At 40.9% G+C, this 13,664-nt stretch overlaps 4 protein-coding genes across 7 annotated transcripts in view; 1 reads left to right on the forward strand and 3 right to left on the reverse strand.

Annotated features, from left to right (window-relative positions):
• On the forward strand, positions 1–11,799 carry LOC148231498 (glutathione synthetase-like). Its single transcript, XM_088193598.1, has 15 exons — positions 1–269; positions 335–547; positions 1,191–1,324; positions 1,490–1,532; positions 1,594–1,832; positions 1,897–2,001; positions 2,064–2,270; positions 3,330–3,557; positions 3,622–3,748; positions 7,725–8,009; positions 9,198–9,437; positions 9,499–9,825; positions 9,888–10,000; positions 11,311–11,491; positions 11,565–11,799. Exons 1-15 carry the CDS (start codon positions 123–125, stop codon positions 11,658–11,660), a joined length of 2,685 nt encoding a protein of 894 aa, XP_088049724.1. The 5' UTR covers positions 1–122; the 3' UTR covers positions 11,661–11,799.
• On the reverse strand, positions 3,653–4,160 carry LOC148231499 (dynein axonemal assembly factor 19). Its single transcript, XM_088192895.1, has 2 exons — positions 4,025–4,160; positions 3,653–3,911 (listed from the first exon to the last, which is right to left on the reverse strand). The coding sequence occupies exons 1-2, from the start codon at positions 4,156–4,158 to the stop codon at positions 3,821–3,823; spliced, it is 225 nt and encodes a 74-aa protein (XP_088049021.1). The 5' UTR covers positions 4,159–4,160; the 3' UTR covers positions 3,653–3,820.
• On the reverse strand, positions 4,010–8,265 carry PheRS-m (Phenylalanyl-tRNA synthetase, mitochondrial). Of its 2 annotated transcripts, none has more exons than XR_015810765.1 (3): positions 7,734–8,253; positions 5,577–6,804; positions 4,010–5,484 (listed from the first exon to the last, which is right to left on the reverse strand). XR_015810765.1 is itself a non-coding variant. In XM_088192866.1 (3 exons), the coding sequence occupies exons 1-3, from the start codon at positions 8,244–8,246 to the stop codon at positions 4,306–4,308; spliced, it is 1,359 nt and encodes a 452-aa protein (XP_088048992.1). In that variant the 5' UTR covers positions 8,247–8,265; the 3' UTR covers positions 4,010–4,305. The 2 variants fall into 2 exon arrangements, 1 of the variants encoding a protein (XP_088048992.1); XM_088192866.1 differs by having other exon boundaries at positions 4,010–4,473; positions 6,127–6,804; positions 7,734–8,265.
• cora (erythrocyte membrane protein band 4.1 like coracle) overlaps positions 11,774–13,664 on the reverse strand; it is an 18,723-nt gene continuing 16,832 nt past the window's right edge. For 2 of the 3 annotated variants that reach the window (XM_088192806.1, XM_088192805.1), the window contains 3 exons: positions 13,002–13,082; positions 12,832–12,942; positions 11,774–12,766 (listed from right to left, as the gene is read on the reverse strand). In XM_088192806.1, the coding sequence (XP_088048932.1) occupies positions 12,695–12,766; positions 12,832–12,942; positions 13,002–13,082 (264 nt within the window). In that variant the 3' untranslated portion in view covers positions 11,774–12,694. The remainder of the gene's footprint in view (positions 12,767–12,831; positions 12,943–13,001; positions 13,083–13,664) is intronic. The other variant, XM_088192807.1, reaches the window with a different exon arrangement.

Consider the following 13,664-nt stretch of genomic DNA (forward strand, 5'->3'; position numbering starts at 1 on the left):
ATAGGCAAATTTGACGTTTGTAGCAATAACTTGATGGTATTGTAGTTTTTTTTATTAAGATATTTATCGCGTGCGATAAAGATTGGCACTAAGCGCGCGTGACCGTCGAGATTAGATTAGAAATGGACGTCCCCCGGCTAGAGAGCTGCGTTCCCGTGCCCCTCCCCGATGCAGAGCTGGCTGCGGTGGTGTGCAAGGCCAAGGATTGGGCGCTCATGCACGGCGTCGGCATGAGGAGCAAGGCCAACTACGATCCCGACGCGCTTCACGTGAGATTTTTCGACGCTCGTCTGTTTTGTGTTTTTTTTTGTTACCATTTTGTCTTGTTTTGCAGTTCGCCCCGTTCGCGCTGACTCCGTCGTCGTTCCCCCGCTCCGAGTTCCGCAAGGCCGTCGAGATGCAGCCTATCCTGAACGAGCTGACGCATCGTGTGGCGCACGACGCGGAGTTCCTCCGGGAGTCGCTGGCCTCCACGCTGCTGGTGGACTCGTTCACGGCCGAGCTGTTCCGCATCTGGGAGACGGTGTCCGCGGAGGGCGTCGCCCAGGTACGTCCGCTCGCGGATCCGCCGTCTGTCGGCCCCTTACTTTCAGACATGATTCAGTTTCGGGTCGCTTTCTCTAACTCGCCATCTCTCAGCCTTGACGCGTTTTGAAATATCGCTTGAAACGGTGCTGCGGGTCGCATACTAACGCCGCTTTCGCCCTCCCGCACTCCCTCCCGATAGACGCGCGCTTCTCATTCGCCTCAAAACCCATGTCTTCCAGCCGACGTCGCTGGGGATGCTTCGTTCCGACATAATGCTGGAAACAAAGTGTCCCAACGCGAAGAAGTGTAAGAGCCACTCGCCCTATTGCTGTTGGAAACAAGTGGAAATAAACAGCATAGCCTCCGGGTTCGGTCACCTCGGTCCCGTTTCCAGAGCCATTCAGAGGTAGATCACAATCACAACTATCTTGCGACTTTTATTGCGCGTCGCGACCTCCCAATCGTCCGCCGACCGCCGCTCTAAAAGTCGCCGATTCGTCTCGTTTCCCGTCTCCGCGCGTGACCTCTCGCGAGCGAAGCGTCCGTATAGAGTTGGGACGACATTGAAATTTCGCTCTCGACGCCTCGATGATCGGTTCGCCGAGTAGCGCAAGATTCGGTTCGCTTCGCTCGCGATCGTAAAAAAATATTGCATTTTCCAGCCGACGAGCGTGGGCCTGTTGAGATCGGATTACCTTCTCGGCCAACATCCTAACGACTCGATAAAGCAAGTGGAAATTAACACTGTCGCATCCAGTTTCGGGGGAATCTCCACGGTCGTTGCACCTCAGCATAGGTACAGTTGCCCAAAACTCGAAGCGCATAGCTCGGGCGAACCGCCTCGTCGGGTGCCGTGTCAAAATTTAGATCCCAACTTTATATTCGGACTAGCATGCGCTAAGTAGAATTGTATTTTTCCCCCGCTCCGCCGCCCTCCTGACTCTTTTCGATCGTTTTTCAGCTTCGTTTTGCACCAGCTGGGTCACTCGGACAAGATCGAAAACGTAAGTCCGACTCTGTCGATAGTTCCCAACTAGCGCGCGCTCTATCGTCACGTTTGTTCAGCTTCCGCCCAACGAGGCCCTGAGCGGACTCTGCGAGGGTCTCACCGACGCGTGGGACTTGTTCGGCGCCGCGGATGCCGTCGTCCTGTTCGTCGTCGAGGACACCACCTACAACATCTGCGATCAGCGGTTCCACGAGTTCGAAATCTACAACAAGAGGCCCGACGTCAAAGTGATCAGAAAGACTCTCACTCAAATCGGGAACGAAGGACGACTCGATGACAAAAAAAGGCTGATAATGTAAGCGCACTAAATTTACTTCTAAAAATACACCTCTTGAAACATTTCTTTTTTCTCTCGACAGCGAAAACAGTCCAGTAGCAGTCGTATATTTTCGCGCAGGCTATGAACCAGGGCACTACCCCACCCGCAAAGAATGGGACGCCAGGCTGCTGATGGAGAGATCCACGTGAGTGATGCGTCGACCGTCGCCGCTGACCGTATTTACAACCTCATGGTTTTTTTTTTCAGAGCCATCAAAAGTCCGTCCATTCAATACCACTTAGCCGGTACCAAGAAAGTCCAGCAATCGTTGGCGCGGCCAAACGTTTTAGAGCGTTTTATCAAAGACACTACTAAAGCGGAAAAGGTTCGCGAGATATTCACAGGACTCTACTCGCTCGACTTGGACGAGTTTGGTGACGAAGCGGCAAAGATGGCGATTGAAAACGCTGAAAGGTAAATTATAACAAAATAAAGTAAATAATTTTATTTTGTAATAATAATAAAATTTTAAACTATTTTAACACTTTCGCGCGCAGAAACTGTGTCAATTAAATTCCTTGCGTGGTCGCAGGCGACACGTAATCCGCATCATTCGTTGTACAAAACTACGTAACAAAAAATATATAACATTGAGTGTAGTTTTAATCTTCGACAGTAGGTAATAAATACAATAATAAATTCAAACTGAACAAACGTCACCATTATTAGTGGTGGCAGAACTTGCTAATATTGTTTCAATTATTATACTAGTTTTACACCATTTTTACACTCTGATGAATTCTTACGTATTATTTGAGTTTACTCCCACAGCGTTAAATATTTTTCGGATGACGTATTACTAGATGGTATTTCCCAGAGCTTTAAACTGTTATTTTTTCATTTCAGTTTTCGTTCAGTTCAATTAAAAAATATATATCAGTTCGGTTCCGGTTTTCGTTCTAGAAAAATAACATTTTTTTTAATTTTCGGTTCAGATTGATCGAAAATATCAAAAGACAATAAAAATAAAATATGGAACGTTTCCTTTATTTTTATACGTGTCTAGTCTTTTTTTGTGCGATTTTTTTTATGCGTTTTCCTGTGGAACGTATCTACCGCATAAAAAAAGAAGCAAGTGTATTTGGTGATTCTTAACATAAATTATTTATTTTTTATTGATACACGCTCTATAGTTTGATATTTACTGATTTTACCATTGCGAATATAAAAAACAATCATTACATAACTATTTTAAATTTGACGTTAAAACGTTAAATAATTAAAAAGTTATGACAGTTTAAAGAATAAGTTTAGGTTCTAATTTTCGCAAATAGGCCCCGCCGCAACGGCTGCATTTTTAGGAACAATGTCAGGTATGCAATATGTTAGTGTAATTCTAGAGTCGATGTAATCTTATCGGCGTAGAATGAATTTAATGATTTGCAATAGGAGTATAAGTTAAATAATTGCTTATTTGCAGATTAACAATGAGTTGAGAAGACGCGAGTTGCTAATGTATGTATTTCCTTGCAGGTATGTGATGAAACCTCAGCGAGAAGGCGGCGGAAACAACATATACGGAAGCGACATCAAGACCACCTTGGAGAGAATGGGCCGCTCTGAAGAAAGGAGCGCCTACATCCTGATGGAGCGCATCTCTCCGCCGATCTGTCGCGGCTACATTGTGAGACCGGGCCAGACCGGTCTTCCCGCTGTGGCCGATCTCGTATCTGAATTGGGAATATTTGGAGTCATCATCGGGTGAGAATCCTCAGCGTACCGAAAGTTAAAAGTTTGTTCTTAATTTCCGTTACGTTTATCGCAGGACCCCCACTGAAATATTCAGCAACACGCAAGTGGGCCACATGCTAAGAACTAAGCTCTCTCACGTGGATGAAGGGGGAGTGGCTGCCGGGCTGGGAGCGTTAGATAGTCCTTATTTGATCGATACTTAATTCCACATTCCACTGTACAATGAAAATACTTTATCTTTTTTACAATTTTTATTCACAGTATAGGCATTATTAATTTTGGAAGGCGGTATTCCATTTTGTATCCACTTTTTTCTTGTCAGATTTATCCAGCGCCGTCAGGTGTGCGGCGGCTACTCGGTCTCTATAATACAGTGTATATTATCGGGGGCAGTTTGTTAAACGTTTAAGTTTCAAATGTATTTTTTCATAATAAAGTAGTTATATAGATGCGCCCGTTCGTTTTTCTCTAATTACCTAAACTCTTCGTATGATTTTGCAGTCGTGACTGCATCGCACTTAACTCGGTTGACTAGTTGGTATCGTTCGTCGGCGGCTAAAGCGTCTTTAAGTTGACGCTTCAGATCTTGCAGATCGTCGGCGTTCACCATCGCTACGGACTCGTTTGATCCATAGCGCGGTCGTCAGGGAAACAAAAAAGCCAACGCAACATAACAATCTTAAACTAATAAAAATAACAAAACACGCTCTCTAATATTCTAGATAGGATGTTAAAAAAAATTAAGTTAACATCCATTCTATCTGATTATGACTTTCAATGTTTTTTCGGCAGATTTGCAGATCTTTTCGTGCACTTTGTTCACTTCCTGCTTTGTCAGCGTCCTCTCCATGTGCCTGTAGAATATCTTGTAAGACATGCTTGTCTTTCCGCTCTTGGGATGCACAAAGGTGTCGAAGTGCTTCACCTGTAAAGCAGTCAAATGTAAATTTATGTCTCACTACTGCAAAATTTTGAGTATATTGCAGTGAAAGTTTATAACAAGTGAAGTCATATTTTCACTGATGAGACTATATCCGAAAACGTTTTCATCGGTTGATGGATATTTCTACCAGCAAAAATATAATTCAATTGATAAGCACTAGTGAAATTGTATGCTGTTATAAACTGTTGTTCAAACTCAATTTGAAAGATGTCATTGGGGGGAGGGGAAGGATGAACATTCCCCCTCTTTGAATTTGGTCAGAAAATTACTATGAATTTTAATGAAATCGAAATATTAAAAAAAAAAACGACTACTGACTAGCCAACTTTTGCCCCCCTCCCTGGAAAAGACATCCCTGATTCTAAACCAGAAATTTTCAGGTTATCCCTCAAATAAAGTAAAAAAAACACTCTGAATATAGCACGGAAATGTCATATTGGAATACATTTTCACCAGTAGATATATATATTTTTAGCAGTGAAAATGTAATTTATCTGGCGTGTGCTAGTAAAATTATATGATTTCAAGTTTTCCATATGTAGTAATATACACATTTACATACTTATCATTATTTATTTACATGCAATGTGTAAATGTTACAGTGAATTCGTATTTTTTGGTGAAACTATATTTTCACTATAGAGCAATATGCGAGATCCGACGTCTGTCTGTACTTCTATTGCTTATTATTCCCTGGGAGATATGAGTTGGCTTAGTTTGTATTTTAGACTTAACTATACTATAATTAGTTTTAGAAATTTCATTAGGTTAGGTTTGGGTTTGACAGCAAATGAACGTTTCGCAACTGTCAAATTGAGTTTCATAGACATTTTAGAGCAGCATATAATTTCACTATTGCCTATCAGTTAAATTATATTTTCGCTAGTAGAAATATATATCTTCTAGTGAAAATGTATTTAGACTTTATTAGTGAAAACATAGCTTCACTGAAAAATACACATTCACTGTAATATATATAATGAAAAGATTGTTCTATGCTGTTTGCGTTAACACAGTCAGTTCGAGAACTATCCATTTCATCACTATTCATAATATAGAAAGATATGACAAATTTGGGTAAACACCCTTGCTATTAGCTCTGAAGCACACAACACGAATATACGTTCGATATACTTATCATTACACCGTTTTATTTTGTGAACCCATTTATAGAAAAAAAAAAAATTTTACAAATGTTTTCAAAAAATAAACCGGAGTAATGATAAGTATATCGAATGTATATCCGTATTGGGTGCTTTAGAGGTAATAGTTAGGGCGTAAACCCAAACTTGGCATCTCTTTCTAAATTATGAATAATGATGAAATGAATAGCTCTCGTACTGACTGTGTTAACACAAATTGAGTATAGTTCCGACATAAAATACTAAATAAATTATTTGGTACAAAATAGTAAATGTATGCACTAGCTAATTCAGAATATTTTGTTAGGTGTACACAAAAAAGAGGGTCCCACTTTAGTGTGCGGTCTACCATTACGTTTCTACTTTACTGCATTTCTAATGTATCAAAAAATTATTTTCATTTATAAAAACAAACTTATTTTGGGTCTCTTATATCAAGTTTTTGAAAAAATCAACAAAAAGAGTTAATGGGTCTGCCCGAAATGGCTTTTACCTGTTCAATGATATCGCCGCCTATCTCCCTTACTAGATCATAAAAATCGTTATCTGAATAATCTTCTATCTTGGTCTTATCTGATAGATAAAAGGAGATGTCGTTGCTGCACTGGGGGTAAACGGACACGGGCCGATATTTAATTATCTTTCCGGGCTCGATTTCCTCGAACTGACTCAGAAAACCCGAGTCTCGGCTCCAGAAAAGTCTGATGTCCGGGATGTTGTACAGCGCCATCGCTATCCTCTCGAGGCCTAGGCCGAACGCGTACGCAATGGCGTTGGTGGAGCCAGCATGCAGCATGATCTCGTTGCGCACAATGCCACAGCCTAGTACCTCCAGCCACTCGTCGTTGTAGAACACCTCAAGCTCCCACGAAGGCTTAGTAAACGGGAAGTATGCTTCCACCCACCGGTAGTCGATGTTCTCTCCGAACAGGTGCTTGATCATCCCGACGAGCGCATGCTTCAGCTGATACTCCATCACTTTGACGGCTTCCAGAGTGTGGCACGGCTGCTTGTCGGCTTCGATGCAGGAGGCGCGTGCTAGTATTTGCTCGTCGGACGCGGAATACATTTTCGGTTGATAGGGTTCGGGTCTGTAGGTTCTCTCAAATACGTCCAAGTCGGGTTGATCGGGAAACAGCTGCTCTCTCGTCTGAGATCTCACCGCATCCAGCTGCAAAGAGAGTTGACATATATTTCAATACAATAAAAAAAATATGAAACACGCCGATACGAATCGTTGTGTGTTACATGTCATTGAAGTTTCGCGCACAAGACATTTTTGAAGAGATTCCTTCTAAGGAATTCCTGATTAAACCTTATGAAATCTGGATAGTAGCTAATTCTGGAAAGTAAGACATTTGCCTCAAAAAGCGCAAATTTTTCTAGCAAAACTTTCTAATGCTTGTCTAAACACTGGATACTTCCCCGTTTCTTGGATATCTGCAAAGGTATTTTCAGTCCCAAATGTAGGTAAGGACCCTACGCTAGCTTCAAGCTACCGACCAATCAGTCTTCTGTCAACGATCAGTAAAATCTTCGAGCGACTTATTTCTTTATTTATATTTCAGATTTCTTGGAAATAAAAAAATCAAACTGCAAGTATATTGTTAAAGATATGTTGAAAAAATTCAAGATATTGTGCTGTAACATGATTTTAAAATTACATTTCCTCTATTCACATCTGGACTGAAAATTTGGGTACTTGGGGGGACAAAAGGCGTTAAGAACTCATTGTAACAGAAAAAATAATTTGCGGTAAAATCTGCTAAAGAACATCAGTTAACATCGTCATTTCTCCCAAAAACAAATTCACCCGATGAAATAAAAGCGACAATAATCAAAATATAAAAAAATTATCACAGTTACTACAGCAGTGACTATGGAAAGAAGATTAATTTATCGTTTCCACAATGATCACCAAAACGAAACAAGCTTATATTACAGGCTCATTTATTTTAATTTATTATTTTACACAAGGCTCTCGTTGATCAGCATCTAGTAAGATTCCCCACTCTATGTGGATTCCACTAAGTGCCGAATCTTAGTGGAATAGTGTACAAGTGGACTTGGTGATTATGTAAAAAAAAGTAGGTAAAAGACCTGGTGAAAGACGGGGAAGTGCGTGCTGTCAATGGCGTCGCGCCGGTAGACCTCCCCAACGACGATGAAGTTGTCGAGACCAGCGCGAATGAGGTCGCTCTGGTGCGCCGTGGTGTGCGCCCTCAGCAGAACGTCGCGGTTCACGTAGTAGCAGTCGGACTTGGAGCGGCTGGGGTGGTCGGGCGGCACCAACAGCGAGTCGAAGTTTTGGGCAGGCGTCACCACGGGGCTCAGCCGGTCGTACACGCTGAACGATGGGCTGCCCTTGACGTTCACGTACGAGCGATGGAAGTGGTCCACGATGGCCTGCCGCACGAGCGATAGCGGGTGCCGCTTCTGCAGGTGCAAGTTGCGGTTCAGGTGAGCCAGGATCTTGGGCGTCACGTTCGTCAGCTCATCGGCCGGGTATTGCCGGAAGTTGATCTCGACCGACGCCTTCTGCCTGGCGAGGGCGGACAGCAGGCGCCTCGCGATCGCCATGCTTACGTACCGTTTCCTTTGTACCGCTAACATTCACACCAAAACGTCACTTGCACTAGGTTGGCAGTGCTGTCTGCATCAAGTCTTCTACGAGGACTTATTTTGGAGGTGGGATAGGTGGGGGCATTTGCATTTAATGAAATACTATGAATTCCAATGTAATCGAAATATTAAAGAAACGATCACTGACTGGCCAACTTTTATCTTTTAATGTTCAATTAATTTGGCAAAATAATGTTCAGAATCCAGAAACGGTTGCAAGATCCTACAATGAATTTTAGAAAAGCAAGAACTTATCGAAACATGCTTCAATAAACGCCAAAGATAAATGCCCTGCTTGGGGTATTAAAATTTAAAAATTACGAATTATCTCTGTTAGAATATCGTAAAATTTACGCCGTAACATGAAATAAAGTATATTTGAGCCGGGCCTGTTGGCAACCATATTTTGACGCCTCCCTAAGCTTGCGCCTGAGGGTATATACCCACCTCTGTCCCCCTCACGCTACGCCTCTAGCAAAGAAAAATATAGTGTGCATTACTTTGGTGACCGTGTTATTGCGCATATGAAAATTCTGAACATAGGTGATTGTTTGATTGTCAAATATATTTTACTTTTAATTCCAACTGTTTATTATTTTTCTCTATTTAATTTTAAAAATGTGTATTTATTGTAAATTAAAGTGCATTATACCAATGTAAATTACTAATATAATTGTAAAATATTTTTAAATTAAAAAATAATAACATCTGTTATATTTATATACAGACATTCTCTTTTTATATATATTTACGTATTCTTAAATATACACATTCGTATATATTGACTATCTATGATCAGAATTTTCGTTGTGCGCAATAACCACCGAACCCATTTCTTGGTGTGAAAAATATGCTTCCCTATTTAGTATCACGTTGGCAATCCTGGCAGCGAACAGCTGATCGACTGTCAAAGCGACGTAACCTCTCTGGTGAGACATGAAGAAGGTAGGCGGGTGCGCCGCTTTGCTCGCCGCCTTCGCGGCGGGCTCACTCTCGGAGCGGAGCCGCGTCGTCTCTTCGCTGCGTGACGCTTTCGGGGGCGAGACGGCGGTAGTCCTAGAGCGAGTGATGGAGTCCGCCTCGCCGAAGTTCTCTTTGTCGAACGCACTCTCAGCGTTGCAAGTCTCGGCGGCGGTACCGGTCCCTCGTTCAGGTGAAGCGATCGTTCCGGGTCCCGGTCGGGTGAGTCCTTCGCTGCAGCCCTCGATCTCCACTCGCGCGTACTCACGTCCTTTTTCCGCAGGTGTCGCAGATCATGAAGTACGGCTTTCCCGGCCTGGACAACGTGAGATCCTTCGACGACCACGTCCTGTCCTATGACCGAAGGAACCGTGTCCCGCACTGGGTATTTGAGCACATGACCCGCGAGACAGTAAAGTTTAACGAGACAATCGACCGATCCAAGTGCGACTTTGCGCCAGACACCAGCGTTCACGAGTACTTCAGAGCCTCTAACGACGACTATAAAAAATCGGGATTCGACCGAGGGCATATGGCGGCGGCCGGAAACCACCGGATCTCTCAGCGCCACGTCGAACAGACGTTTTTACTCACCAACATTGCGCCCCAGGTAAGCATCCACCCACTAGAAAGCTGATATATTCATAACCAGTATTAATGTTTCCTTCGCAGGTAGGCGTCGGGTTCAATCGACACTCTTGGAACAGGCTCGAAAAGTATGTGAGAAAGTTGACCAACTCTTACGCGAACGTGTACTGCTGCACGGGGCCACTCTACCTTCCGAGGTACGATTCAAAATTAAAGAGGATATGCACTTTTGCTCGGTCAATTCAAAGACGTCCTATTTAGAAAACATACTGAAAAAGGTGTTTTATATAAATAAATAAAAAATGAAACTACTGTACAATATAATCTTATCTTTACCTCAGATAAGTCTCAGTTTTGGTTATAAAAAGTTGAGATACCATAATTAATATACAAAATACGGTTTTGAATTTAATTATTGCAACAATGGGCCTAAGCTAAAATCATCTGTTAAATACGCATCTATTATTGCAAAAACCTTTCCTTATAAATATTCGTATAAATACAATTTCCACGAATACTACCATCGTTTTGAAGTTATTGATAATTTAAAATTTATGGCACTTTTAATCTTGACTTTTAAGGAATACGAAAAGAATTTTCCAGAACCACTTTTTATATCACTTCAGCATTCGTATGGAACTTTTTTAATTTTATGAGATTGAAAAGTGAACTGATTATATATATTCGTCACAAGAATTCCATTTAAATCTATAAATTGCATTAATAATGTGATTATTAAAAATGAACTAAAATATATTTTAACGTAAGTATATCGGCGACGAGTGCTTATGTAGAAAGAACATTTTCTACAATGAAAAGAACAGACATTCATTAGAAATAGTCAAAGTGAGAATAGATTGTCAACTCTTGCTTTTTAATATCAATCGAAAAAAAACTTTTAGACTAATTAATGAAAGACAACATAAGAGCGTCGAATAAAATTAATTTTCAAAAAATAAATACATATGTTCATCAAATACAGAAAATTAATTAAAAAATATAGTTTTTGTCAATATTCCTATAATTCCTTCTTCAGAATTTTCTTGAGATCCGTTTCTTTATTACTTTGAACATTACGCTTTACCGATAATTCCATTAGAACCACAAACAAGCTATTTAAAATCCGACCTTTATTAGACTAAGTAAAAACGATGTAAAAAAGCGTTCATTTAGTTTAGAACTAATGAATATACAAAAGCATATTGCTCTGAAGGCAGAAAAGTGGCTCAAGGTTTAAAAACAAGAAAAGCTTTGTACAATATATTATTAACTCATTTTTAACACTGAAAATATTGAGAAACAAATTAAGTTTCCTGTGTAGGACGTCTCGGTGAATCCCCGAGCAGCATTCCTTTAACAATCGAATAAATGAAAGGAATAATCTCTCCTCTTTCTAGCGTGCGGTAAAATTATACACAAAGAAGATATGCAATATAAGTTTTGTATGTTTCGAAACAATGTTGTCGTATCTTCTATATATCTTTAGTCTCGTTTGATTTTCCCACAGAAAAGAAGCCGATGGAAAGTCATACGTCAAGTATCAAGTTTTAGGTGCAAACTCGGTAGCGGTTCCCACTCACTTTTATAAAGTAGTCGTCGCCGAAACCTCGAACGGAGCAGTTGACCTAGAATGCTATTGTATGCCGAATCAACCAACTCCCGACGACACTCCACTAACCTCATTTCGGGTAAGCGGCTGCGCTTTTTAATCAATCATATTATTTTCCATTCCGAACAATAAACGAATGTCACGTGTTGCAGGTTCCAGTGGACAGCGTGGAAAGAGCTGCGGGACTACTGTTCTTCGAAAAGATACCTAGAAACCGTTTCCAAAAGATCAACGGTGTCAAACAATAATGTCCTTTAGTTTTTAGTTATTTTTAGGATGTATATATTAGATCAAGAGTGATAAATGTCGATACAACGCTGTATCTATTTTTTTTGCGGAAGAGTGAAGAAAACACAATAAATCAAATAATCAACTTTAATTCAGCAATAATACGTGTCAATTGTAAATATAAAAACAACATTCGATACAAATATAAAAAAATGCACAAAAATAAGAAATATATTATATATTTATTTTTTATTATATACTTTTGAATATAATAATAATAAAGTTGCGTGTCCTTAAAGATAAATAAAATTCCTAGGCGTAGAGTGCGAATAGGAGAAGTTGCCGTCGTTCGATCGAGAAACGAATAGAGAAAAATTTGGAATAATGCGGATAGCTGTGCTCGACGACGGAATAGAGCGACCCCCGACGAACACCACTTAAAATACAAGCAAGCGCCTCCGTCTTAACCCCGAAATTATATCGATTGTCGCAAGCCAAAAATAAAACTATAGAGCGCAACAAAAATGTAAAAAAAAAGTACAATTAAAACAACAATAACGCCGTCGGTCACAGTTTACGTCGTTTAAATGTGCACGTCGACGGTGCAGAACCGATCCCTACGTTTCCGGCGAAGGTTCGAGAGTGGCGATAACATTTTTTGTTTAAAAATAACGCCTCGTCGTTACTGAACCTTCGATGGAAACGTAGCCATCAGTTTAGCACTCTGTCGATACGCATCCCCGTCGACAAAATTGTAACAACAGTGTTAAACTATGCACGCTTTAAATATATATATATATATTTACGTAAAATATAATATACGATGGCAAAGACGCGCCCGCTCCTTTGTACTACTATCTACCGGAGAACGAACCGACTCTGTCGTTATACTTTCAATATGAGTAATAATAAAACAATCTTTCGCTCCCGTGGGACCTCTTCGAAAAAATATAAATTTATCTTCTAACATTGTATATAATATTTACGAGAGATAGTTTAAATTATATATTAGTCTGCAGTGAACACGAGCGATGGCTGCCTCATTCGTCCCGGACTACTGTTGTTGAGTTTGCTGCTGGATTTCTATCTTCTCCACCGTCATGTCCGGGTTCATGGCGGTCGCTTCCTGTGAAAGTGTTAAAACGCATCAATAAGAGATTGAAGGTCCCAAAACGGGAAATCGAGCATTACCTGTATGGCTTCAGCGAGCGCTTTGTCGTGGTCTATCGGATCTCCGTCCGACTGGATGGTGATCTTCTGCTCTACTCTGGTCTCAACCACGCCGTCGCGTTCCGTCTTATACTGTAAATGAAACCGAATTAGAAGACCAGATTTGAAAAAAGATTTGATTCGGAACTTACGGTGATAGTCTCTACTGTTCTCGTCTTAGAGCTGATGGTCTGGGAAGACACGATTTCGCCTTGAGATTGATTCTCTCCGAGCTGTATACAAACAAAAAACGCTCATGAGCTTCGACCACTAAAAATGCAATCATTTATTTAATAAAATTAAGACCATTGTGACCTGACAGATTAACCCAATAAGTCACAATGGCCAAACGCATAAAATATATTACTAAAGAAAAGGACAGACAATATGTGTGCATTGTCCCATACAAACTGAACCAACTCTCCATATTTGCATGAGAAAATGTCAATATCTTGGTGCAGAGTATTGAGCAATTGGACGGTTTTTGCCAGAGAAGAGTTGGCAAGTGCTCCAGTCCTAGACTTTACAGGCAAGAACACTGGACGCGATCGAGAACTATGACTACCTTTTGGAGCCCACATTTGGAGTTGATGGGTTATGAACTATGCTTCTGAGAATTTTCCAAAAGCTTCAATTACATAAACACTTCTGCGAGTTGACAACGAAACATATCCCAGCGCTCCCAAAATTAAAGCACAGAAACAAGAATGGATAGTACCCATATTTCTTCAAGTATAAATACCGCTGGAATTTACGCTGTACTTTTTCTAGCCGCAATTCATTACGCCTCAAATCCCTGTAATATAGTGTGCTGC

The sequence above is a fragment of the Plectrocnemia conspersa genome, unplaced genomic scaffold (assembly GCF_051122295.1).
Source record: "Plectrocnemia conspersa isolate PC_06_02 unplaced genomic scaffold, ASM5112229v1 ptg000009l, whole genome shotgun sequence".
Taxonomy (NCBI): domain Eukaryota; kingdom Metazoa; phylum Arthropoda; class Insecta; order Trichoptera; family Polycentropodidae; genus Plectrocnemia; species Plectrocnemia conspersa.